This window comes from Gasterosteus aculeatus, chromosome 6 (assembly GCF_964276395.1).
Source record: "Gasterosteus aculeatus chromosome 6, fGasAcu3.hap1.1, whole genome shotgun sequence".
NCBI lineage: Eukaryota > Metazoa > Chordata > Actinopteri > Perciformes > Gasterosteidae > Gasterosteus > Gasterosteus aculeatus.
Genome location: NC_135693.1, coordinates 10,847,998 through 10,868,842, shown reverse-complemented (window position 1 = coordinate 10,868,842; position 20,845 = coordinate 10,847,998). Strand labels below are relative to the sequence as shown.

The window sequence follows — 20,845 nt, the reverse complement described above, 5'->3', positions numbered from 1 at the left end:
CTTTAAACACTTAATGGGATTACTCTCGCGTTTTTTGTGTGTGACAGCGACAGGTCAAAGCCACCAATAGCGAGTGGCGTGGGATCAGCTACACCGATTTAACTAATCCGTCCGACGCCCAAAAGGTGCGGTTGCATCCCCGGCGGTCGGTGCGCTGCGGAGACGCCTGGGAAGGACGGACGACCGCGGCCAAACGAGTGGCTCGCAGCCCGCTGCTGCGAGGCCGCCCCACCGCAATGATCATAACACTGCGGACTCTCCTGGAACAAGGGGTAAGAAACCTCAGCGGCGAATGCCTTTTGCTGCGGTGATTCCGCGCCCCCGGGAACGTTTATTCACGCCGCTTTGCCTTCCCTCGCGTTGCGCGCAGCGCGTCTCCCTGCAGGCCGCGGGGTATCTGCGCAGCGACGAGGATAAATAACAACCCACCCAGGGCTGTCAGGTGGGTGTGGGGGAGATTTTGCTTTTTTTTTAAATACTACTCGGTGCTAAATTCACGTCATTTGGCCTCACGTGCCCATTCGGTCACATGCCTTCGCAGAGCATGGCTCCGTGCACGCATCCGCGCGGTTGTAGCGTGTCGCTCAGAGAAAGTGATGCAGGAACTCTAGGTGGTACCATAACTACTACCGGGCTGAGGATCTCCGCAGAGCCCGTGCAGGTCATGGTCCCCCGGGTGGAAGGAGAAGCCTAAAACATTTCTCTGATGGTGAAATAACCCTAAATTCATGTCGAGCGGACTCTGCAGCGTCACTGTTTACAGCACATGACGTGGCTTCAATATGCTTTGTCTCAGTATGGCATCTAATTAACTAATTTCTTCTATATGTTCTTAATCGTATTTGATGCACATGTGTCTGTATATTTTTCTTCTTTGTTTGTAGACCACCTATTAAATCAGCATTACATTACACTGTATTCTGTTTAATGCACATATAGCCTAATTTAAATGGTGCCGTTCTCTGTGTTCACCACACTGATGTAAGAAAACTATATGTCTGTCAGTCATATATCACACGAGTATGGCAAAGGTTGCAGAACTGCCGACATTTTTGTTAAGATCAAACAAATTTATGTCTGACAATGATATAAATAAAGAAACAAGAACATAAATGATTGATACATTAGAAATGATTGTATGAATTTAAAATGTGTCCTTAATGTATTACTTCAAGGAGACTGGGCTGCCCTTCCATTTACTCCTACAGAAAGGTGTTTTTACTTTTAGTTGCAGAAAAAATGACTTTCTGACCGTGTGTGCTCAGTGAACTATTCATGGAGCTTCTCAGCCATTTTCCTCTTTGACATCAGATATATTATTTTCATCAAAAAGAAAAGGAGAAAATATGCTGAGATGCTCCCTCTTCATTTTGCCATTTGGATATCCTTCTCTCGGTACATATGGATCCGCGTTTTATAGGGTCTATATGTTTAGTCAGACCAATAAACCCTCTCCAATAGATGTACTGCAGACATATAGGAGCATGAAAAAACGTTGAACAGAAGGAGGGCTAGAAAGACAAATAGCTCGATAGCTAATAGAAAGGCCAGCGGAAGGAAGGAAGGGGGATGGAGGAGGAGGAGGTGGGAGTGCCTCTGTGGAGGAGTGACGTACTGCTGGGACGCATGCCCCGTGCGCGCCCCGGCCTGTCAGCATAGTACCCAGATGGAAACGCAGGCAAGTGAAATTCGGTGAGGTCATGTATTTTTTAAGCCGCACAACGGAATAAATCATCCTTCAACCGGCAGCGTAAACAAAGAGTCCGGAGCATTATTCGGCTGATCGGACCGCGCGCGCGGCGGCGAGGGGATCGATACCGTTTCGTTCGATGACGGAGGTAAGATGGTGAGATGGTACGAGGAGGATTCGCACCGCGGCGCCTCAGACGTGCTTATTGTTTGGCCGGTGGGGGAGGGTCGCGCGCCCGCTGTGTGCACGCCGCTCAGCCGACGACGTGCTGGTTCTTTAAGCGCGTTACGCCGAAGCGTTTCTTTACCGACCTAAAACACGCCCGCGTCGTTATCTCTCTCTCTCTACATATATATATATATATATTATCCGTAGATCGAGGCCGGTACACCGACTGCGCACCGGGCTCCTCCGGCAGGCCTCGTCGTATCACAGTGTGGCCGTCATGAACGTCTTCTGCCGGGGCCTCGCGTGCAGCTACGCGCGGCTCTTCCCTCGCGGGTTTATTTCGGGGGTAGTTCGCGTATACCTGACACATAGCTCTGGACGGGGGGGTCGTGTGGCCAAGGTTAACCCGCTGACGAGAATTGCGATAAATAAATACGGGTTCGATAGTGGTCCTGCGGTTAATCGGAGCCTCCATGATGAGCCTGTGTGTGTGTGTGTGTGTGTGTGTGTGTGTGTGTGTCCGTGTCCGCCCCGCGTGCAGTTTGCATACACCAGGCGCGTAGATGCGGATAACATGTGAGACATGCACGCAGGTATGTCGCGATGACACGAGCCGGTAGGGCACGTATGTTAATCATGTACAGGATCCGGTTTACGTTTGGACACATTTTCTCATTCAATGAGCTTCTCGGCTGTTTGCATCAGTTATGTGTGTGTTTCTCGTTCTGATGTGGGTTGATTTCATGGGATAAAAAAAAAGCACCACGTGTTGTGAGAATACAGATTTTTTTTAGAGAAACTGTTTTTGTGTGTGTGTGTGTGTGTGTGTGTATGCACAGAACCACAATCACAGGATCTGAATTGTTATTAAGTGTGAGATTCAGAAGCTCTTCATTAAAACCATGAGCAGCTTGTTCAGGGGGAAACGCAGGTTAAATGCGCTCTAGGAATGCAGAATACAAAAGGTACCTGGATGTAAGCGATGAGCTCTCAGGAGCTGTGGCTGCATTCCTTCTACTGCAGCTGACACATAACTGCAATCTTATAGGCTGCCATTGATTTCAGAGGTATTTGTCGATGCAGCATGAAGTCATGATCATCAATACTACTTATTTCACAGTAATTCCAACGGTATGTGTGACTAAATAACAATTTACAAAATCCTATCACCCTGTGATTCTCTCCCTGCGCTGCCCGGAACCTAATCGTCCTTATGGATAACCATTAATAGAATAATGGCCAAACCACAGAGCAACAGATAAGTACTGTAGAGCAACGTCATTCAAGTCTTCAGAAAGCAGACGTGCGTGTTTGTCTTTCCATCCACAATATAAAAATAGGCAACATGTCTATTTTCATGTTGTGAGGGAGGTGGATGTTATGTACGTCCTTGTGACGTTTGAAGAGAGCTGACTCATTTTATTCTGGCAATTATATCCCTCGTATGGACCGCGTGTCGACAGGGTGGGGAGGGGGTTTACGCGGCTTACGTAAGAACTGGAAGAAAGGGAAAAGGAAGTCCGTTGTGCACACAAATTGGCATCTCTACGTTGTGTCTCATCTGGGCTCTCGGCCGAATGGTGCAACCTGAACCAGTTGACGTGCGCCTGTGGAAGACCTGCTTGTTTGCTGGGCTCGAGTGTGAGTGCATACGAATTATCACCAGGCTTGATTTGCCACTGTGACGGTGTCATTCTGAGGGTTATGTTTCTCATGCTGTTCTGCCACCACTGCTGATGGTATCAACCTCCATCCTGGTGTGTTTGCCGAGATAAGAAACAAGAAATTCAGCCGTGTCTTTTTTCCTTCACTTCTAATCTGCTTTCTTGGATGCATGGATTTTAATTCATCTTTTTACAATTCTGGTAAATCACATCGGTGTGCCTGTCTCTGTGTACACAGAGGACATTTTTGGATGCACAGAAAGCTGTAATTGAAGATTTCGCCATGAACAAAAACAAGAGAGAAAGAGAGTTCTACAGCCTCGACGTTGGAGATTCGACGTTCACAGTACTGAAGCGATACCAGAATTTAAGACCCATCGGCTCAGGAGCCCAGGGAATCGTCTGGTGAGTGTTGCAACCTCGTCCATATTTAGTCAAATCTGGGTCACCGTTTCCAATATTTTACCTGAACATTCCTGACAACCAAACAATATTTCTGTCTTCTCGAGAAAGAAAAATATGAATCCATTTAAACTGAAAATGGTCATAATTAGTGCAGTCTTTGTATTTTAGAGATATCCGGACCAGGAACTCATATTAACCTGTAATCTCTAATCCCTACTATGCTGCACCTGTGATCCTATTTTGAAACCATTTGCTAACTTCTTCTTCAACAGCTCTGCTTATGACCAAAACCTTGAACGGAATGTTGCCATCAAGAAGCTGAGTCGGCCGTTTCAAAACCAAACCCATGCCAAGAGGGCGTATAGAGAGCTAGTCCTAATGAAATGTGTCAATCACAAAAATGTAAGTAGGAAAAATATCACACGTGGTCACATATAGAGAATGTGAATGGCTCGTATGCTTAAATGCGTGTTGTACTTTAAATTGTGCTTTCATATGTCCCTGTTCTTTTAATACCCACAGATCATTGGCCTATTGAATGTATTCACACCACAAAAATCATTAGAGGAATTCCAAGATGTGTAAGTAGCTACATGTGAGATATATTTGAGAGAATACCTTATTTATTGTTTGTTCAAATGAGTGACTCTCTCTTGCTGCTGTGTAACCTGTTTCTGCTCTTGTCAGATACCTGGTGATGGAGCTGATGGATGCAAACCTGTGCCAGGTCATCCAGATGGAGCTGGACCATGAGCGGCTGTCCTATCTGCTATATCAGACGCTGTGCGGTATCAAACACCTGCATGCCGCCGGCATCATCCACAGGGTGAGCATGAGCTGGCCACGACTTCACAGACCAATGCCAGGCCAGTGTCCCCTGGAGGGACGCGTTAAACCCTCAGTGACACTGGACCTGATTCTATGGGAAAACGCTCACCTTGGCCCATTATTAGAACATGAATATATTGGAGTTGTTGTTATTGGGGAAAGTATTCATATTTGTGTCACTTCTTTAAATGTAAAACCTGATTTCAAAGCTGGTATTCTTTCTAAAAAAATGTCTTCGAAGAAAACACAGAATTTACTATGTGAGTGAGACTCATGACCTGCAAAATGGAAAAGGGCAGGTGAACGTATAACATTTTCATACGGATCAATAATAAGCAGGTGCTAAGTGTGTGTGCACAGACTGATCTACAATTGCACCAAATCATGAGGAGAAAGAAATCCCTACAATTAGTAAAATGCAGACAGTTGCGATATCATTGCAATAAAGTATTTAGTCGCTGACTATGGGAATGTTAAATAATAATTCCTTGTTAAAAAATACATACATTGTCCAAAGCTGCTACCGTAAAAACCATGATCACAAAATCATGGTTTTTGATTTGACAATACATACTTTATCAAGATGTGGTCATTTCTAGTTTTATTTTGTCTCAGAATGTTAGTTAAATCAATAACTGTTGCTACATCCGTAGCTATTCATCCCCATGTCTTGTGATTGCTTCTTATTGACAAACTTAACATTTCAAAAAAAATATTTTTGGGGTATGTGTTCCTCTGTAGGACCTCAAGCCTAGTAATATAGTTGTCAAGTCCGATTGTACACTGAAGATTTTGGACTTTGGCTTGGCTCGGACGGCTGCCACGGGCCTCCTGATGACACCGTATGTGGTTACACGCTACTACAGAGCACCCGAGGTTATCCTGGGGATGGGCTACCAAGCCAATGGTTAGTTGTTATCTGTTTGCTGTGTCTGCCAATCTACAATAACAACCCTTGTTTGTTATGTGCTGATGTTAGACTTTAGAGCAGTGGCACTAGGGACCCACATTAAAAAGAAAAAGACAAACTCTTGCATCTCTACATTTTGAGAGGAGCAAGTTTATATTGTCTTGAATAGGTAAACCAGCCATTTTTATTTTAAAGGATTACCACTTTATGTGTGTTACTGCTGTAGTGGACCAGAAGTCTGTTACCTTTTAAAACCTGTGTTGGATCCATTATAACGCACACACAGGGGCCTGAAGATGACTTGCTGTTTACATTGTGTAACCTGCATGTGGCTTCTGTACATGATGGGACGACGTCCCAACAAACTGCTCATTGACTGACCCCCTTTGTGTAACTAACCTGTTGTTGTGCATCTCTCTAATCACCTTTGTTCACCGTGTTCCACGCCACTAGTGGACATATGGTCTGTGGGCTGCATACTCGCAGAAATGGTTCGCCATAAAATCCTCTTCCCAGGAAGGGACTGTATCCTTGGGTCTTTTTTTAAATTTTTCTTCACTCTCTTAACTTTAACAGTCTTTGTTGAGGGTTTGTGCTTTGTCTTCTGCAGACTAATAGCTCTTTCCCTGGATAGTTAACACAGTATGTTGTGCCAGGCTATAGGGACTTGTCATAACACACCTTTATTCTAAGCTTTCTGCCCGGTATGGACTGTAAACATGTACGTTTTCATTCGCTCGACGCTGCATTGCTCTTTCTCTCATACATCTGGCTGATGCTGCAAGCTCTCATTTTCATGTGAATCAACATCACTGCCCTTCAGTTTGCATTGTTATACCTTTTTTGCTTCCACTTTTTTTAATTTTTTTTATTTGACCTCATTGTTTTTGTTTTTGCATGCCCACTCCCCCATCATCTAAACATCTGCCTCCAGTGGACGTATGGTCAGTGGGCTGCATAGTGGCTGAGATGATCAGGGGAAGTGTTTTGTTCCCCGGCACTGATCGTATCCTTCCCCATCATTGATTGATCAGCGCGTCATCACTTCATTATGTGTGACGCCGTCCTGAGAGTTTCCTTCTGCCACATTGCCATTTATTCTCTCAGTTTCTACCACCATTGCTCTGCTGCATCCACGTGTCGTGAGACCGTCAAGCCAAACCAGATGTTAGGTGGTTGAGAAAGTATGTATAATAGTTATGTATTAGCTGCATAGAAATGGAATGATTTCAGTATGTGGACCACCAAAGTAGAGATGTTGATGTGTGCATCTCTCTAAATATTTAAGTCAAGTTGCCCTAATGGTGTGTTACATCTGTGTGAGCGAGAACAGTGTGTTTTTCCTTCACATAAACACATCAGACATCGACCAGTGGAACAAGGTAATTGAGCAGCTCGGCACTCCATCTCAGGATTTCCTCATGAAGCTCAACCAGTCCGTGAGAACGTACGTGGAAAACCGGCCGCGCTACGCTGGGTACAGCTTTGAGAAGCTCTTTCCGGATGTGCTGTTCCCTGCCGACTCTGACCACAACAAACTGAAAGGTGCTGTGCGTTTTCCTGTCACGACCAAAGGCCATTTCAGATCTCCTTCATCAGCTACATCTGTCGACATGTTGTTAATGGCAGAGCGGATTGTTTCTTTCCTCAGCGAGCCAAGCCAGGGATCTTTTATCCAAGATGTTAGTGATCGACGCCTCCAAGCGCATCTCCGTGGACGAGGCCCTGCAGCACCCCTACATCAATGTTTGGTATGACCCAGCTGAAGTGGAGGCGGTAAGTGGATCACTGATCGGAGTGCATGATCCTTAAATATCACTTGTGGAAAGTTGGCAACGCTCTTCTGCCACTAATGTGCCATTTAAGCCGTTTTCTCTTCCGCAGCCCCCACCAAAGGTCCTGCACAAACATCTGGATGAGAGGGAGCACACAGTGGAAGAGTGGAAGGGTGAGACAGCACATGAACATTATTAACATGTACTTTATAGTCTTGTAAAAGCACGGGATCTACTGAGAGGTTTCATACAGTAATTGTGATGTGTAAAGTCTGAAAACATACTTTTTACCTTTTACAATTTTGTTTTACCACTTTAAACGACTGAGAGTTGTAGATTAAGCAGCAGATGATTTTGCTTTTTGAACCGGCTGATGAGTTAAACGTCTAATATATTTTTATCTAATTGCTAGTTACTTTTAAATCAATCCACTTTAGTTGATACATGTTTGCAATTGACATGTGTTTACGTTGAAACAGAAATGGGCTGCTGGTCAGATTCTATGATTAGCAGATCACCTGCGGTGACTTGATTCTTTTCTATTCATGGAAAGTACACAAATAAACCATGTCTGAAGAAACCCAGCGTCACTTTCAGTAAATGTGTAAATATGCAGTCAGGTGGTTACAGACGCTGTTGGCCAAGGAGCTCTGTATCTCCACCAGTTAGCCAGAAGGTCTGCTGCATGACTCTCAACCCCCCTTTTGAAGCCTCTCCAGTGTCTTCCACTGTGGGGAACCTGATTCTTTGGAGCATGCTAGGACTTCCAATAATGAGTAAATATCACTTTCAGTTGAGCACCAGGATGAGCTCATCCTAACCCCTGCCAGGTGATAATGACCGTTCACTCATTTTTAGAAGAGTCACCAGCAAAGCCTGTCCAAGCGAGGAAACATGATGCTTTTCAGACTGCACAGTATGCAATACCAAGTGAACTCTACAGATACAAGTTTACGACCTGCTGTGGTATTTAAATTGCTGGATTCTCGCAGTCTCACTTGCCTCACTTAACCTTTTTTTCTCATCTTTAACTTTTAGTGCTAATTTATAAGGAAGTGAGCGAATGGGAGGAGTGGAAAAGAAATGGCGTGATAAGAGGCCAGCCGCCTCCTTTAGGTGAGTAATCTTCATAACTTAGGTAGATGAGAAGGTTTGGGGAGGATAACTAGTGAAACACATGATGGGTGTCTTTCAGAGGCTTGGCGTGAGTCTGAGTTTAAGATTGAATAACAAAAGGAACTTATTACTGTTTATTTTACACACATTCACTGAATACGTCATATATGCGCTAGGTTAACTCTGGTATAAATGTGGTTAAAAAGTTATAAATCATATATTTCAAGTACATTGTAAACGTTGTAGTGAAGCATAAATTAGAAATTTGGGGATTCAAGTTATAATATTCCACTAATAAAGCTGTATATTTTATGGATAAAGCCATACAATGCTTAGAATAAAATGTAAATGTAGATATTTTCAGACTAAAGCAGTAACATTTCCAGAATAAAATTGTTTTGAATTCCGCCTCTTCTGACAGGCAAGTCAAAGCTTTTCACTGTGTAGATCTGCATCGGTCGCGTGTATATCAATGAAACCTATGCGTTGACGTGTGTTTTTCGCAGCACAGGTGCAGCAGTGATTGACAGCCCCCCTCAGCCCACGTCGTCCTCCTCTTCTTCGGCCAACGATGTCTCGTCCATGTCCACCGAGCCTACTGACGCGAGCAGTGACCCCACCATGACCTCTGAAAATGACAGCAGCTTGGACAGCCACACCTCTCTGGGTGCGCTGGCCTGCTGCAGATAACGCAAACATACAATACATGTGTGTGTACACACACACACACACACACACAAAAAGCGAACCTCTCCTCATCGGTGTATGTGATAGGAGAGAATTTAAGCCAATTTCTAACTAACTTCTCATGTTAGTTTGTAGAGCTGCGCTTTTAATGTACAGTTTGTTTTTATTTCCCCCTCCCCTTATACTGCTGTAAATTATTGTGGTTTGGAATTGTATCATTATTACTGTATTTTTTCAGCAAAGAATCAGAGTATGTTATGATGTGAATCTGTGATGTGTGTTACGAGAAAGAGGGATTGAAGTGTACTTTACACGTTGCTGTTTTTAGCTGCTGCTACACAGTCTAATACCACAGTTAGCACTGCAATATTATGTTGAATATATTTTTTTGAATTCTCCGTTTGGTATTTTTGTTTTGATTTCGGTACATTTGGGTAAATCTACACAAATTCTCTTTTTAACATTAGAAAATTGCGCACTTCACCTGGGACCCGATTGCACTGAATGATTTTATTTTGATATTGTTCTTCATCTTTCTTGTAGAAAGCCTCCTCTGGTGTATCAAAGTTACCTTACTTCTTAGTATTATGTCACCTTTTTGACTGCGTGCATCTTGACAAGCGGTCAAATTGTCTATTTCCCAGGACACTGAATTTCTTTTTTACTATAGCGTACTATTAACTGACTGTGTTTGAACTTGTTTAGTATCTTGGATGTAATTTGTATGCGATGGTCTGTTTGATGAGGAAGAACAGGGTGAATGTAACCGAGTAGAAGTGTGGCGTAGTCCGGAGCCAGTGATAACCGTTAGCGCTGTAATATTTTAATGTAGGCCACTCCACTGGCTAGAATGAGTTCTGTATTTGGAGACTGTCCCCAGAGACTAAGTCTAGATGAGTCACCTTACCCCTTTGGCAGGTCCTTTCAGACATTATTCACAGCTGTCTGATATTTTACATATTTATTTTAAGTGCCCTTACTCCGTTCAATGATTTTCAGTCCTCTCTGTTGCAGATGCTTCTGTAATGCGTCTTTCCGAGTTCTAACTGAGTTCTACCTCACACGTCTGTAGATACAGTATGCATATCATGGCACGCATCGTTCATAATAGGGGGGGAAAAAAGATACTTTTTTTTTTCTGCATTTGCTTTAATCATTTATTTATTTATTTATTTCCAGGTAGGATTACTATTGTATTTAATGTACATTTCATTCAGAATTACTATTTATATGCATTTTGTTTCATTTTTTGTGCAATATAATTCATAGATTAATATAGTCAGTGATTTTTATTGTAGATGAGGAAAGCTGCATTGGCTATGCGCCATGGTAACCTTTTAGATGTATTTGATGGCTCAAATTCCCAACCTGTCGCTTTGCCCTTTTCATGGTTGGGCACTCCAGGCAGCAACTCCTAGCATCAGCTCCCAGAATGCACTTTGGCGATTGTTAGACATCTCCACACTCGTTCTGAGCAACAATCTCAACTGACTGTTGTGGCTTCCCTTTGTGTCATTTCCTCTCCTCCAAACCCCTCAAAAAAAGAGAAAAGATAGAATAGACTACGCATGAGTTTTCTCTGAGCAAATCTGTTTTTTTAGTGTAGGGTCATTTAAGGGAAAGATGGGAAAGCCATCCAACACTACTGGCATGATACGGCAGTCTTCTGATGCTTTGTTGGCAAAGAGTTGACCTGGTTTGTGTGTTTTGATCGGGCCGGCTGTGCGAAGTTCAGCTGTGCATCTGAAATGGCTTCACTAACAGACCAATTATATACATGGAAAATGAAAACTGTCTACCATCAACTCCAGCAAATAAAACTCGTAGAATTTTAATGTCTCACATTGTTCTTTCTTTTACTATCAAGTTAACATTTCCTTTGAGAATATGAACGGGGTGTATGGGAAGACACCCACCTCACATCATCAGCTAGTCCTGTTCGTCTCACTGTTCATAAATAATCAGCTACATGTCAGATGAGGTATAATAGTAAGGAATTTTGCAGAATGATGATTGCTTAGTCCCGAGGAGATCTCGTTTTGCACCGGCACTGTACAGTGTAGGCACAAGACGGCTGTACTAAAGAGGAAAAGATGGCAAGTAGTACTCCACTCCAGGTATTTGGTCTTCAAAGCTGTCCAGCTAACTGGTAGTTCAAGCTCGTATTTCTCCTCCTCCAATGAACCAGATGAAGGCAGGTTGGTCTCATCTAGTTGGTCCTTGTTGCTCCTGTGGTCAGATCTCCGAGGGTCTTGAAGAACTCCTCCATTTCTTTCTGGAGGAGAATGTTTCGGTTCTCTGCGTCTTGATGTGCCCTCTCCGAGTTCCTGAACCGGATCTCCAGCATGTGGAACTTCTTTTTCTCCTGGTCCAGCTCCTCCTCAAGGCGGTTTACCTGGGACTGGTACTCAGATAAGGACTCCTCCAATCTCCAAAGAAGAGAAGCAGAGGTTATTTTAGCTAATTTTAATAGGTTATTTGACAGAAAGTGAAAAGTGTCTCATTCTTACTTGCGAATGCAGGTCTCGTTGCTCGTCCTCTGTTCCTTCAGCTCCCGCTTGAGCTCGGTCAGCAGGCTAGTCAGACCTTCATTTGTACCTTTCTCAGGACTTTTTGCGCCGTTGTCCAGGGGACCTGTACTGTCTCTCACCTCTGTGGGTCTCTCTTGACCCTGCCCTAATTTCACTGCCGAAACGCTTCCCTCTGGCTCGGCCAACGGGATCTCAAAGGAAGTCCAAGGGGAGGACGTGTCAGCAGGAAGGCTCAGACTGGAAGGGGCGACATTTTCATATGCCGACAGTCTGTGTGACTGGAGGAGGGCCCTGTGATACAGGGGTGTTGGAGAGGAGTCTTCATCAGAGTGTCTCTGTGTATCCTTAGTTGGAACGGTGGTCTCTTTAAGGGAGAGGGTCGAATCCTTCATAGTGGCGTCTCGAAGTCTTTCCCCAGATGAGGTGGTGCGCTTGTGAGCTCGAAGGGACGACAGGCCATTGATCAGCCAATTGCTCCCACCAGCCGCTGACACATCGCCCGCCGACCCCCCCACTTTCCCCCGCTGCCCCCCAGATGCTGCACCTCCTTTGAAGCTGCTCCTCCAGGTGGGCGAAGCTTTAGACTGTTTGCTGGGGCTAACGGCTGCCTCACTTCCCCCTCTGGCTTCAGTCTTGCTATCTGCTTGTCCATCCACTTTCTCTTCAGTCATACCTTGGCCCCTTTCTTCAATTAGACCATCCTCACCCTTCTCTGACCTTGTAATGGGACTCGGTACGGTTGGCTTACTGTCTTTAGAAGGGGTTGAAAGTTGGGGTTCCTCTTTGGGGGATTTGGAGGCCAGGGAGTCTTCCTCTGAGAGCCATTCCACTTTGCACCGTTGGATAGGACTCAGTTGCTTTGGCGGAATCTTGGTTTCTGTTTTGACCTCCTCCCTTTGGTAAAGTTTAGTGTGTTCACTGATCAACACAGTCATGAGGTGCTGCACCTGCGTGCTTCCTGTTCATAATGACAAACGTATGCAATCAAAATATTTCACGTCATTGTTCATGATGATAATGAGTTTGTGCCAAAAATTGTGCCGCAGTTTGTTAACATCATCACAAACCCTCCATCATGGCAACTGGATCCTCCACCCTGGGCCGAAGGATATTTGGTCCAAACACAGTGGCCAGATTCTGAACACTCATTTTATTCTCACTGGAGTGAGATTGAACCTCGTCCAGAAACCTGAGCGGGACAAACCAAAATCCGACATTATTTCCACATTTTATGTAAGATCGACAGTGTAGAAGCCCCTTGTTTTTTATCCACTTGTAGAAAATGAGAACTGAGTCACCAGCTGAAGGTATTTTAATAGATGCAGAAGGCTGAAAAGACGTGCAATTATGAACACTCAGAGTCAATCACTGTGATGCCACTTCCCCCGATGACGTGGGATGTGGGTGCGATGAATGTCATTCTTCTTGTATGACAGGCTGACAGTTAATGGGAAAGCAGCAGAAAGAATAAAACCCCAAAACACATCAGTGGGCTTAACAACTGCTGTTATACGGCAAGATGACAAAACAGTATGGACTTACTTGCAGATGTACGTAAGGAGGTTGTTGTTGACCTGAGGAAGGGATTTCACCTGTTTGCCTAGCTCCACTTTACCCTTGAAACAATAAGACATGTTTATTAATGAGGCAGAAGTTTGCAAATATACCTTTTAAAGTGTTGAGCAGACATGTGATTACCATTGCTTTGTCCTTGGTAAGAAGCTGAGCACAGGAGAGAAACTGTGTGTATTTGGAGAACGGGATTATGGGCTCTGGCAGCTCCCGTATGTACAGTTTTAGCAGTGATGCCACTGTGTGGACATCAGTGGTACTGTGGGAGACAGGAAAACATACAGCACTGGCCTGCACAGATTATAGTTTAGCATGAAAATGCCCACTCCCACTGCGTCACCTGTCGAACACTGGCTTCTCGCCACGGTCGAAGGCATCTTGCAGCTCGCGAACATGATTGGCCTGTCCAGGGGCCCTAAAAAGGCCCTCCTCCTGGAGCCCATGTTCACGTATGAAGCACACGCACTGTTCGACCAGCACAGGGACCAGTCGCTGAGGGCCACACTGGGCCTCGTACAACATTGTCTCCTCGAGGTGCTGCCCAAAGACGCCTGCAGCCACACAGAAAATCAACACATTTCAGGTTAGTAATTGACAGAGTGTCTCCTCATCTGTACCCTAGGACGTTTAAGTCCCCTCTTTAAGTAAACAGTAAGACATTTGCTTAATACGAGGGATGTACTCTGTGAACATTTGTGTATCGATGTGGGTAAGGATCACACCTCCTCCAAGAGGAGCCCATATGACTCTACGAATGGCTCTGACCCAGTCCTCCATGTCACTCTGAGAGTTGGCCATTAGCAGGAATGATTCGTGGCTGAGGCCCGTTCGATCCTTTTCTCCGGCCACTCCTGACAACACAAACATATTTTATCACCTCCTGGATCCGCAGGACAAAGTGACTCACACACTGCAAAGCCACAGTCCTTTAATTATATCGAATCGGACGGAGCACAAATTAATTGTGTCATTTGTAAAGAAGTCCGTTCTACTCGGTTTTTCAAATGACCTTATTAACTCCAGCACCCCTGCAGAGTACAAAGACGCAGCCATGTAGCTTTGCCTCTCTGCCTGCCTCCTGCACACAACTTGACACCAACTGGTTTGACATTTCGGTCGATTTTAGCTTACCTTTCATTACACTATGTGAAAATATCTACCTTCATGCAACTTTGCAGTCAGTTGCGTTTGAAGGGCTGGAAGCACTACTCAGTTGCAGATGGAGATAAAAGCATCAAAGCTGCTATTCATAACATGTTCTAACATCTTTCTACTGATGAAAATCTTTTTAGTTTAACTTATATATTGAAAATATTTCAGATTTGCTTTTGTGTAAAATACAATGTAACTTACTAACTACTAACTAAACATGCTTCAGCATCACTTGAACAGTAGGCCTACATGTTGTACATGTTGACTTGCTTACACACAGAGTGTTCACTGCGCCTACTCACCTGGAACAATTTCAAAAGGGTGACGACCAGGCTCATCCTGATTGACGGGCAGCTCATTGACCTGACTGCCCTGAAGAGGAATACAACCCTGAAAGGGAAAGAGAGGCATGCATGAGGAAAACACCTGCATCCACGGCCAAACTATAAATCAATTAGTGGTTGTGGACGTGTTGTGCATGTTGAACATTAGAGAGTTTCGAGTACATCAAGCTCTGGGCATTTATCCAACAGACGCAGGCGAAGAGGATGTAGGGGATGACTCAGGGAAACATCTATTTATCCCTTTGGCACTTCTCGTACTGTGTAGTTCTGATCCCTTCACTGCGAAGCGGGTCAAAGGTCAGCAACTAAGTGCTTACCGCAGAAGCACAGGGCAAGTTACTACATTCTCATTGTGTGTGTCAGGGCAATAACCACACACCACTGCTCTAATAGAAAGTGCTGTGATGACTTAGGGCGATGATTTTTGTGTGAAAGATGATTAAATATTGATCCAGCTTTAGTTTCTCTTAAAAAATAATGAAATAATAGAAAAATATAGTCATAATGCTATAAGGGTTTAATTTTATTTATGGGCAGGAAAATGTATTTCATGTATCATTTCATTTTAAATAATCAACTATTTTCAGAGTTGGAGAACACGCAATGGATCGGATGGCCCTGTGGGAAAAACTATTCAGTAACATGAAAAAACGCATGTATGCATCACCTGTGCCTTGGTTTCATCCTGGTCCTTGTAAAAATAAAGAGCTTCGGTCCTCAGAACGAACCAGCGCAGCTGCCAGTTTTTCATGATGCTCCGCTGTCTCTTGAGCCAGCCGGCCTTCAGGGCCTTGTCCTGGTCCTGAGGAGAGCAGGGCCTGGAGACCCGGGACAACTCTCCTAGCACCATGCTCTTGGAGCGCGCTGCATGGACACACACGTAGAGATACAGTGAGGGAAAGGGCGGCTCGCAGAGACAGAGAATTCATGTTGCTTTGGGATTTTCTGTCTTTGTTTTTGCTATTGTTCAAAAAATTCACCCATAGAAGTATCTCTTGGGTGCAGCTAAGCCCACAGGCTTGACCATGCACCCAGATTCCCTCCTAAGTCAATAAACCAACGAATGGCATCCGTTTTGAAGAAAAGGCATCCGGTTTAAGATCAAATTCATCCATCTGTGGTGGCGTTGTGAACGCAGCCTTCAGGCTGATTACTCCCCAAACAGTTCTCTATTTAGGGCCAGCATACAGGAGGCACCTGTTGGCACGGCCACACTGCCTTCATGCCCCTGTCCTGTGGTTGTTGAGTATAAACATATGTACCGTATAAATGTGTAAACAGTTTTGCTTTCGATCAGGCGGCACTTTAACTGCTGCCTACTGATCACAAGCATGGCTGATATATTGGCGTGTATGAAAGGTATGGAGTTAAAACGGCGACGGCAGAGGGATCCCGCGGGATAGAGATCAATGTCTTTTCTGTTAATTGCCTCTTGCTTTCTGCTGAGGACAGCAGTGAGGGCATCTGCAAGGGCCGGGGCTGAAATATCTCTAGCTTGCTTATCAGCTCTCTGTCTGCATCTCTTATATGTCTTCCCTTTTTGGATGTCCTTCATTTGCAGTTGTGATTGCTGGGAAGAGAGAGGACTAGAGAGCACGTAAAGAAGTCATTAACAAAACTCTATGCTGACAGCAAGTACAGAGAGCCGGATCTATAAATACAGCAGACGTGGCCATGTTGTTAATGTCCTTAAAGAAGACGCAGGACTTAGAAGAACTGGGGTTTTGATCTACTGTCCTCAGGCAACACACGTACGAGGATCAAATTGTCATTTTTTTCAGGAAATAAAGAAACAATATTGTACACTTATGGGCTTCATGATGATCAGAGATGAAGGCACAAACTAAAATACTCTTACATGTGAAAGTTATGCATTCAGTTATTGTGTTAAGTAAAAATATTAGCAAATGTCTTTGAAGTGAAAAAAGTATAAATAAAGCAAATGGCTCCTGTGATAAATAATATCTATTGAGTTATCTATACAGTAGATGCATCAATCTGTTAGCAGGGGTACTACTCGGCAACTCATTATTATTATTATTATGATTATTCATGACTTCAACCATATTGTCATTTGTCAAATATCAAATTGGCCTCTCATAATTAATGAGAAACCTTAATAACCACAGGAATGTTTTTACTATCTGTAAGACACAGTTTAAATGTAGGATTCAGCGGTGATTAAGCTTCTGAGAGCAGTGCATAATATTTTCTAAAATGTATCTTGTAACTATTAAAAATACTGAATAAAGGTACAGTAGTAGAATAGTCTAAATCTAAAGTTGAATACTTGAGTCATCTTATTTCATCTAATTTAGAGTGTAGGTACTCATTACATACCCATTAGGAAAATGGTCCTAGTCAGTTTTACATTATGATTAATTAATGCATCACCGTATCATCCTGCTGTTATGTTTAGATGCAGTGGAGCAAATTAAGACTACTTTATTTACTGTAAAGTAGGCTTCACATTTTGTGTAGCCTACCTGTAAAATTGTTAATAAAGCAGCAAAAGATGTTTATTAATTAAATTATTCAACTACTATTAGAATGATCCATCTTATTAGACTACTATAATAGTTTATCAAAAATCTACATATGAATTGCACTATACTCTTGGTATTTTTTCTCATGGTATTTTTGCTTTCATTTCTCGACTTTCAGCACATGTTTTATTCAAATGTCCTCATGTGGACATTTAATCAGCCACACAGATAATGAGAGGAGCCTCGTCCACAGCTCAGAGTTTTACTGATAATTTCCCTTTAGGACTAAACAACTGCCCTGAGATTCGGCTGTCATTTCAGCTTCTGATTGCAGATCCAGCTCTGTGATACTGTATGCTGCTGCATAAAAGGGTCAGAGGAAAGTACAACTGGAAATCTAATCAAAGGAGAAACCCATTACAGCAAATGCAAGATTGGAAGCGAACAAGATGAGGAAAGCGAAGTAAAGTGACTACTGCACTCTGTGCTCATGAAGGAGAAAGAGGAGGCATTTGTCCTTCCCATCATCTTTTATGGTCTTACTTTTATTGCTTGTCTGAAATAAGACGGCTGCTAATACTAAAAACCAATGCCAGTTTCCTGACGGTTGACCACTGTCAATATGAACCACCTGAAACAGTAGCCTCCACCAGCCATGACGAGAACAGCTGTACTCATGATAATCTCCGTGCCAGGAGTCGTTCATGTGATTTATGGCTCCCTTATTCATCTTCACACAGTCATGTGATTGGCATCGATGTTTGGCGTCCCAACATCGGTCGGTCACCATCGTTTTTTTACCTGCCGGTAAAAGAACTATGTTTCGCAGTCAGCTGTTGCAAAACCTGCATTCTTTTCATCACCTCTTTACAAATGCGGCCACTTGTTTGGATGTGAAAGCGTCCTAATGCAGACCATTGTTGGAGGGCGGATCATCTTTTACTACAACCCACTGTGTCCCCCCCCCACCAGGTTCAAATCTTTTATGAATAAACGAGGGATGACATCACTCTGTAGTAGAGCCGGTCAACTCTCAATGAGAGCCGGACATGCAAGACAAAGCCTCAAGATTTCAGATCATACAAGAAAACTCAGGTCACTGCTGACAACAATGGTCACTTTGATGCAGAATTACGCCGGTGCTTGTCTTGCACTCCTCCACCTCTTTATCAATGAAAGTACATCGATATTGATGTCACATTATTACAAAGAGAGCGAGACAAATGGAGCTCTGTGGAGACAGAGAAAGAGGGTGAGAAATGGAAGAGGGACTGCAGGAAAAAACGAAAGAAGCATGAAAGGAGCGAAAAGAGATGAGGGAATGGAGAAAGAGGAGGAGGGACTGCGCTTACCCCGGCGTGCCTGTTTTATCTTGGGGCTCAGCATGGTTACCGTTGCTGTGCTGCTCCGGCTCACAGAGACATGACTGCATCGCTCTCCTCACACACTAGTCCTCACACACACACACACACACGCAGACACACTGATTGCCTCACGCTGCTGCCTCGCCCTGTTACTCTTCATCCTCTCTGAGCATCTCTCTCCCGGGCTCACTGTCTGATTTCCCCTCCACACACACACACACACACACAAGCACTTAACCCCACATCTGGTCTTCCTACCCCTCCTTTCTTTTGTCTCACGTCCTCCCCCCCCCACCCTCCCTCAGTCTGTCCCAACAGCCCGGCGTGCTGTTGTTCTCGTGTACTGTACCTAGATCCCTGCCCACTCTCTCTCTCTCTTTGCTATCTGCCTTCTGCTGCACTCTCAGTATCAATTTCTCACCGTCTATAAATATGTCCGACAGCGTGTCCTCTGTCTTGTCATCCATTTCTTTACTTTGGCTGTCGTAATCGCTCCGCGGTCTTCACCAACCCTCTGGCCGTTTGCTCATGGAGATTTGATTATGGTCTGTACGTAAAGTACAACCTCAGATCAATACATTTGATTTCACTGACATCATTTGTACCACTAAATGCCTGACAAAACTTAACTGTACGCCAGTCATATTTAAATTCATAACTCTTTCAGGCTAAGACTTTCAGTCTGAAAGGGAATGTCTCTGTACTCAACATGTGTATAATTCTTGTTTCCATTGTTTTGTAGAGGATGTGATAAAGCAGATTCCTTCTGCAATTCAAGAGGCGGGATGAGACTGAAATGCAGGACCGGGACACCACTCACTGAGCTTTTTCATAAGAAATGAAAACTTGTTCAACTCAAACGTTAAGATCAAGAACAAATAGCACTAAATAAAGGCTCTATAAAAAGAGTAGTAATGCACTCCTTGTAACATGACATTAATCGGAGATAAACTTTATATGAGAGCACAAAAAAACCACAAAGTTCAATCTGAAAACAATACACATAATCACCCGGCTTGATACAATAATCATAATTGCAAACTAAAAGAGAGCTTTACCTGACAATAGCTGTGGTTTGTCACTGGTCAGAAGAGCCCTGGATGGCAGTGGACCCGTCTGCACAGTATGTCCTCTCCTCTGAGGCCATGTCTTCAGCCACAAAACACACACACGATCTAAACAATGACAATACGGAAACCTCACTCCTCTGCTGGATTGATTAATCAAATCAAATGTCATTCACATACCCAAAGAGAAAGAACTATTGTTGCTGCCCATCAGTAACACACCAATTAGAGAAGAATGCTGATGTGAACGGACTCTTGTTAGACGGAAGGAAATAAAGAATGTCATGCGAGTATTACTTGCCATGTCATCTCGTATGGGCAGACCAGACGACTCTCAGCCTGGAGCCAGACGCTCTGCGTTACACAAGAAAGAGTCGCAGTCTCAAGCAGTTGCCGTTATAGCCGCTGCCTTTACAGGGGAATAAAACATGGCAGCACAATGATCTGCTGCTGCTGTCTTTCTCTGGATTGTTCAGTCTGCCTCTCACTGAGGAAGTGAGTTGTCTTGATGGAGAAGTGAAAACGGCTGACTTCTGTGTTGAAGATATTGAACGTTCCTCCTTCAGATGTTGTTACTGTAACATTTCAAGTTCAATGCCCTGGCTGTTAGTGCTTTGACAATGTAAATCAGGAGGACTAGTCACTTCCTTAACGGTGTGTTTTTCTCATCCAGTGGTGTAGTTCTGCTCCTAAATACAGTTTTGAAATTCTTGAGTACTTACATTTTATGGTACTTTATACCAAAAATATTGTGCTTTTATCACTTTTATGTTTGAGGTTTGCTTTTTTAGCACAAAACACATAATAGACTGTCATGAAATCATGCAGTACTATATTACTACTGTATACAAAGTATCGGAAATTGGCTCCACATTTACAAACTGCAAAATTGAAATGCTTAATTTGTGATGGAAACTTACTAATAAAACATCATAAAATAAGACAAAAGGAAGAGGGACATTTTCATGGCAATAATGTGTTTACTTTTGACACTTACAGCACACCATGAAGTTAATACTACTGTGCCTTTATTGAAGTAAATGTTTTGAACTTGGGTCTATTTTTTTTATGCTAGTTCTACCTTTT

At 43.6% G+C, this 20,845-nt stretch overlaps 2 protein-coding genes across 19 annotated transcripts; one reads left to right on the top strand and one right to left on the bottom strand.

Moving 5' to 3' along the window:
* Window positions 1–54: 54 nt before the first annotated feature.
* mapk8a (mitogen-activated protein kinase 8a) lies at window positions 55–11,078 on the top strand. Of its 15 annotated transcripts, none has more exons than XM_040177869.2 (12): window positions 55–272; window positions 3,761–3,927; window positions 4,200–4,329; window positions 4,450–4,508; window positions 4,615–4,753; window positions 5,497–5,662; window positions 6,119–6,190; window positions 7,028–7,210; window positions 7,317–7,441; window positions 7,550–7,613; window positions 8,479–8,556; window positions 9,063–11,078. In XM_040177869.2, exons 1-12 carry the CDS (start codon window positions 237–239, stop codon window positions 9,077–9,079), a joined length of 1,236 nt encoding a protein of 411 aa, XP_040033803.1. In that variant the 5' UTR covers window positions 55–236; the 3' UTR covers window positions 9,080–11,078. The 15 variants fall into 15 exon arrangements, with proteins under 15 accessions (XP_040033803.1, XP_040033796.1, XP_040033797.1 ...); XM_040177862.2 differs by having other exon boundaries at window positions 68–272; window positions 9,068–11,078; XM_040177863.2 differs by lacking the exon at window positions 6,119–6,190 and adding an exon at window positions 6,600–6,671 and having other exon boundaries at window positions 113–272; window positions 9,068–11,078.
* On the bottom strand, window positions 10,372–20,338 carry arhgap22a (Rho GTPase activating protein 22a). 4 transcript variants are annotated; one of them, XM_078104855.1, is made up of 11 exons: window positions 20,061–20,338; window positions 19,751–19,867; window positions 15,510–15,706; window positions 14,801–14,888; window positions 14,069–14,197; window positions 13,687–13,897; window positions 13,473–13,605; window positions 13,317–13,390; window positions 12,842–12,963; window positions 11,754–12,732; window positions 10,372–11,672 (listed from the first exon to the last, which is right to left on the bottom strand). In XM_078104855.1, exons 3-11 carry the CDS (start codon window positions 15,690–15,692, stop codon window positions 11,453–11,455), a joined length of 2,139 nt encoding a protein of 712 aa, XP_077960981.1. In that variant the 5' UTR covers window positions 15,693–15,706; window positions 19,751–19,867; window positions 20,061–20,338; the 3' UTR covers window positions 10,372–11,452. The 4 variants fall into 4 exon arrangements, with proteins under 4 accessions (XP_077960981.1, XP_040033794.2, XP_077960982.1 ...); XM_040177860.2 differs by having other exon boundaries at window positions 19,751–19,841; window positions 20,061–20,249; XM_078104856.1 differs by having other exon boundaries at window positions 19,751–19,841; window positions 19,940–20,234.
* Window positions 20,339–20,845: the final 507 nt, after the last annotated feature.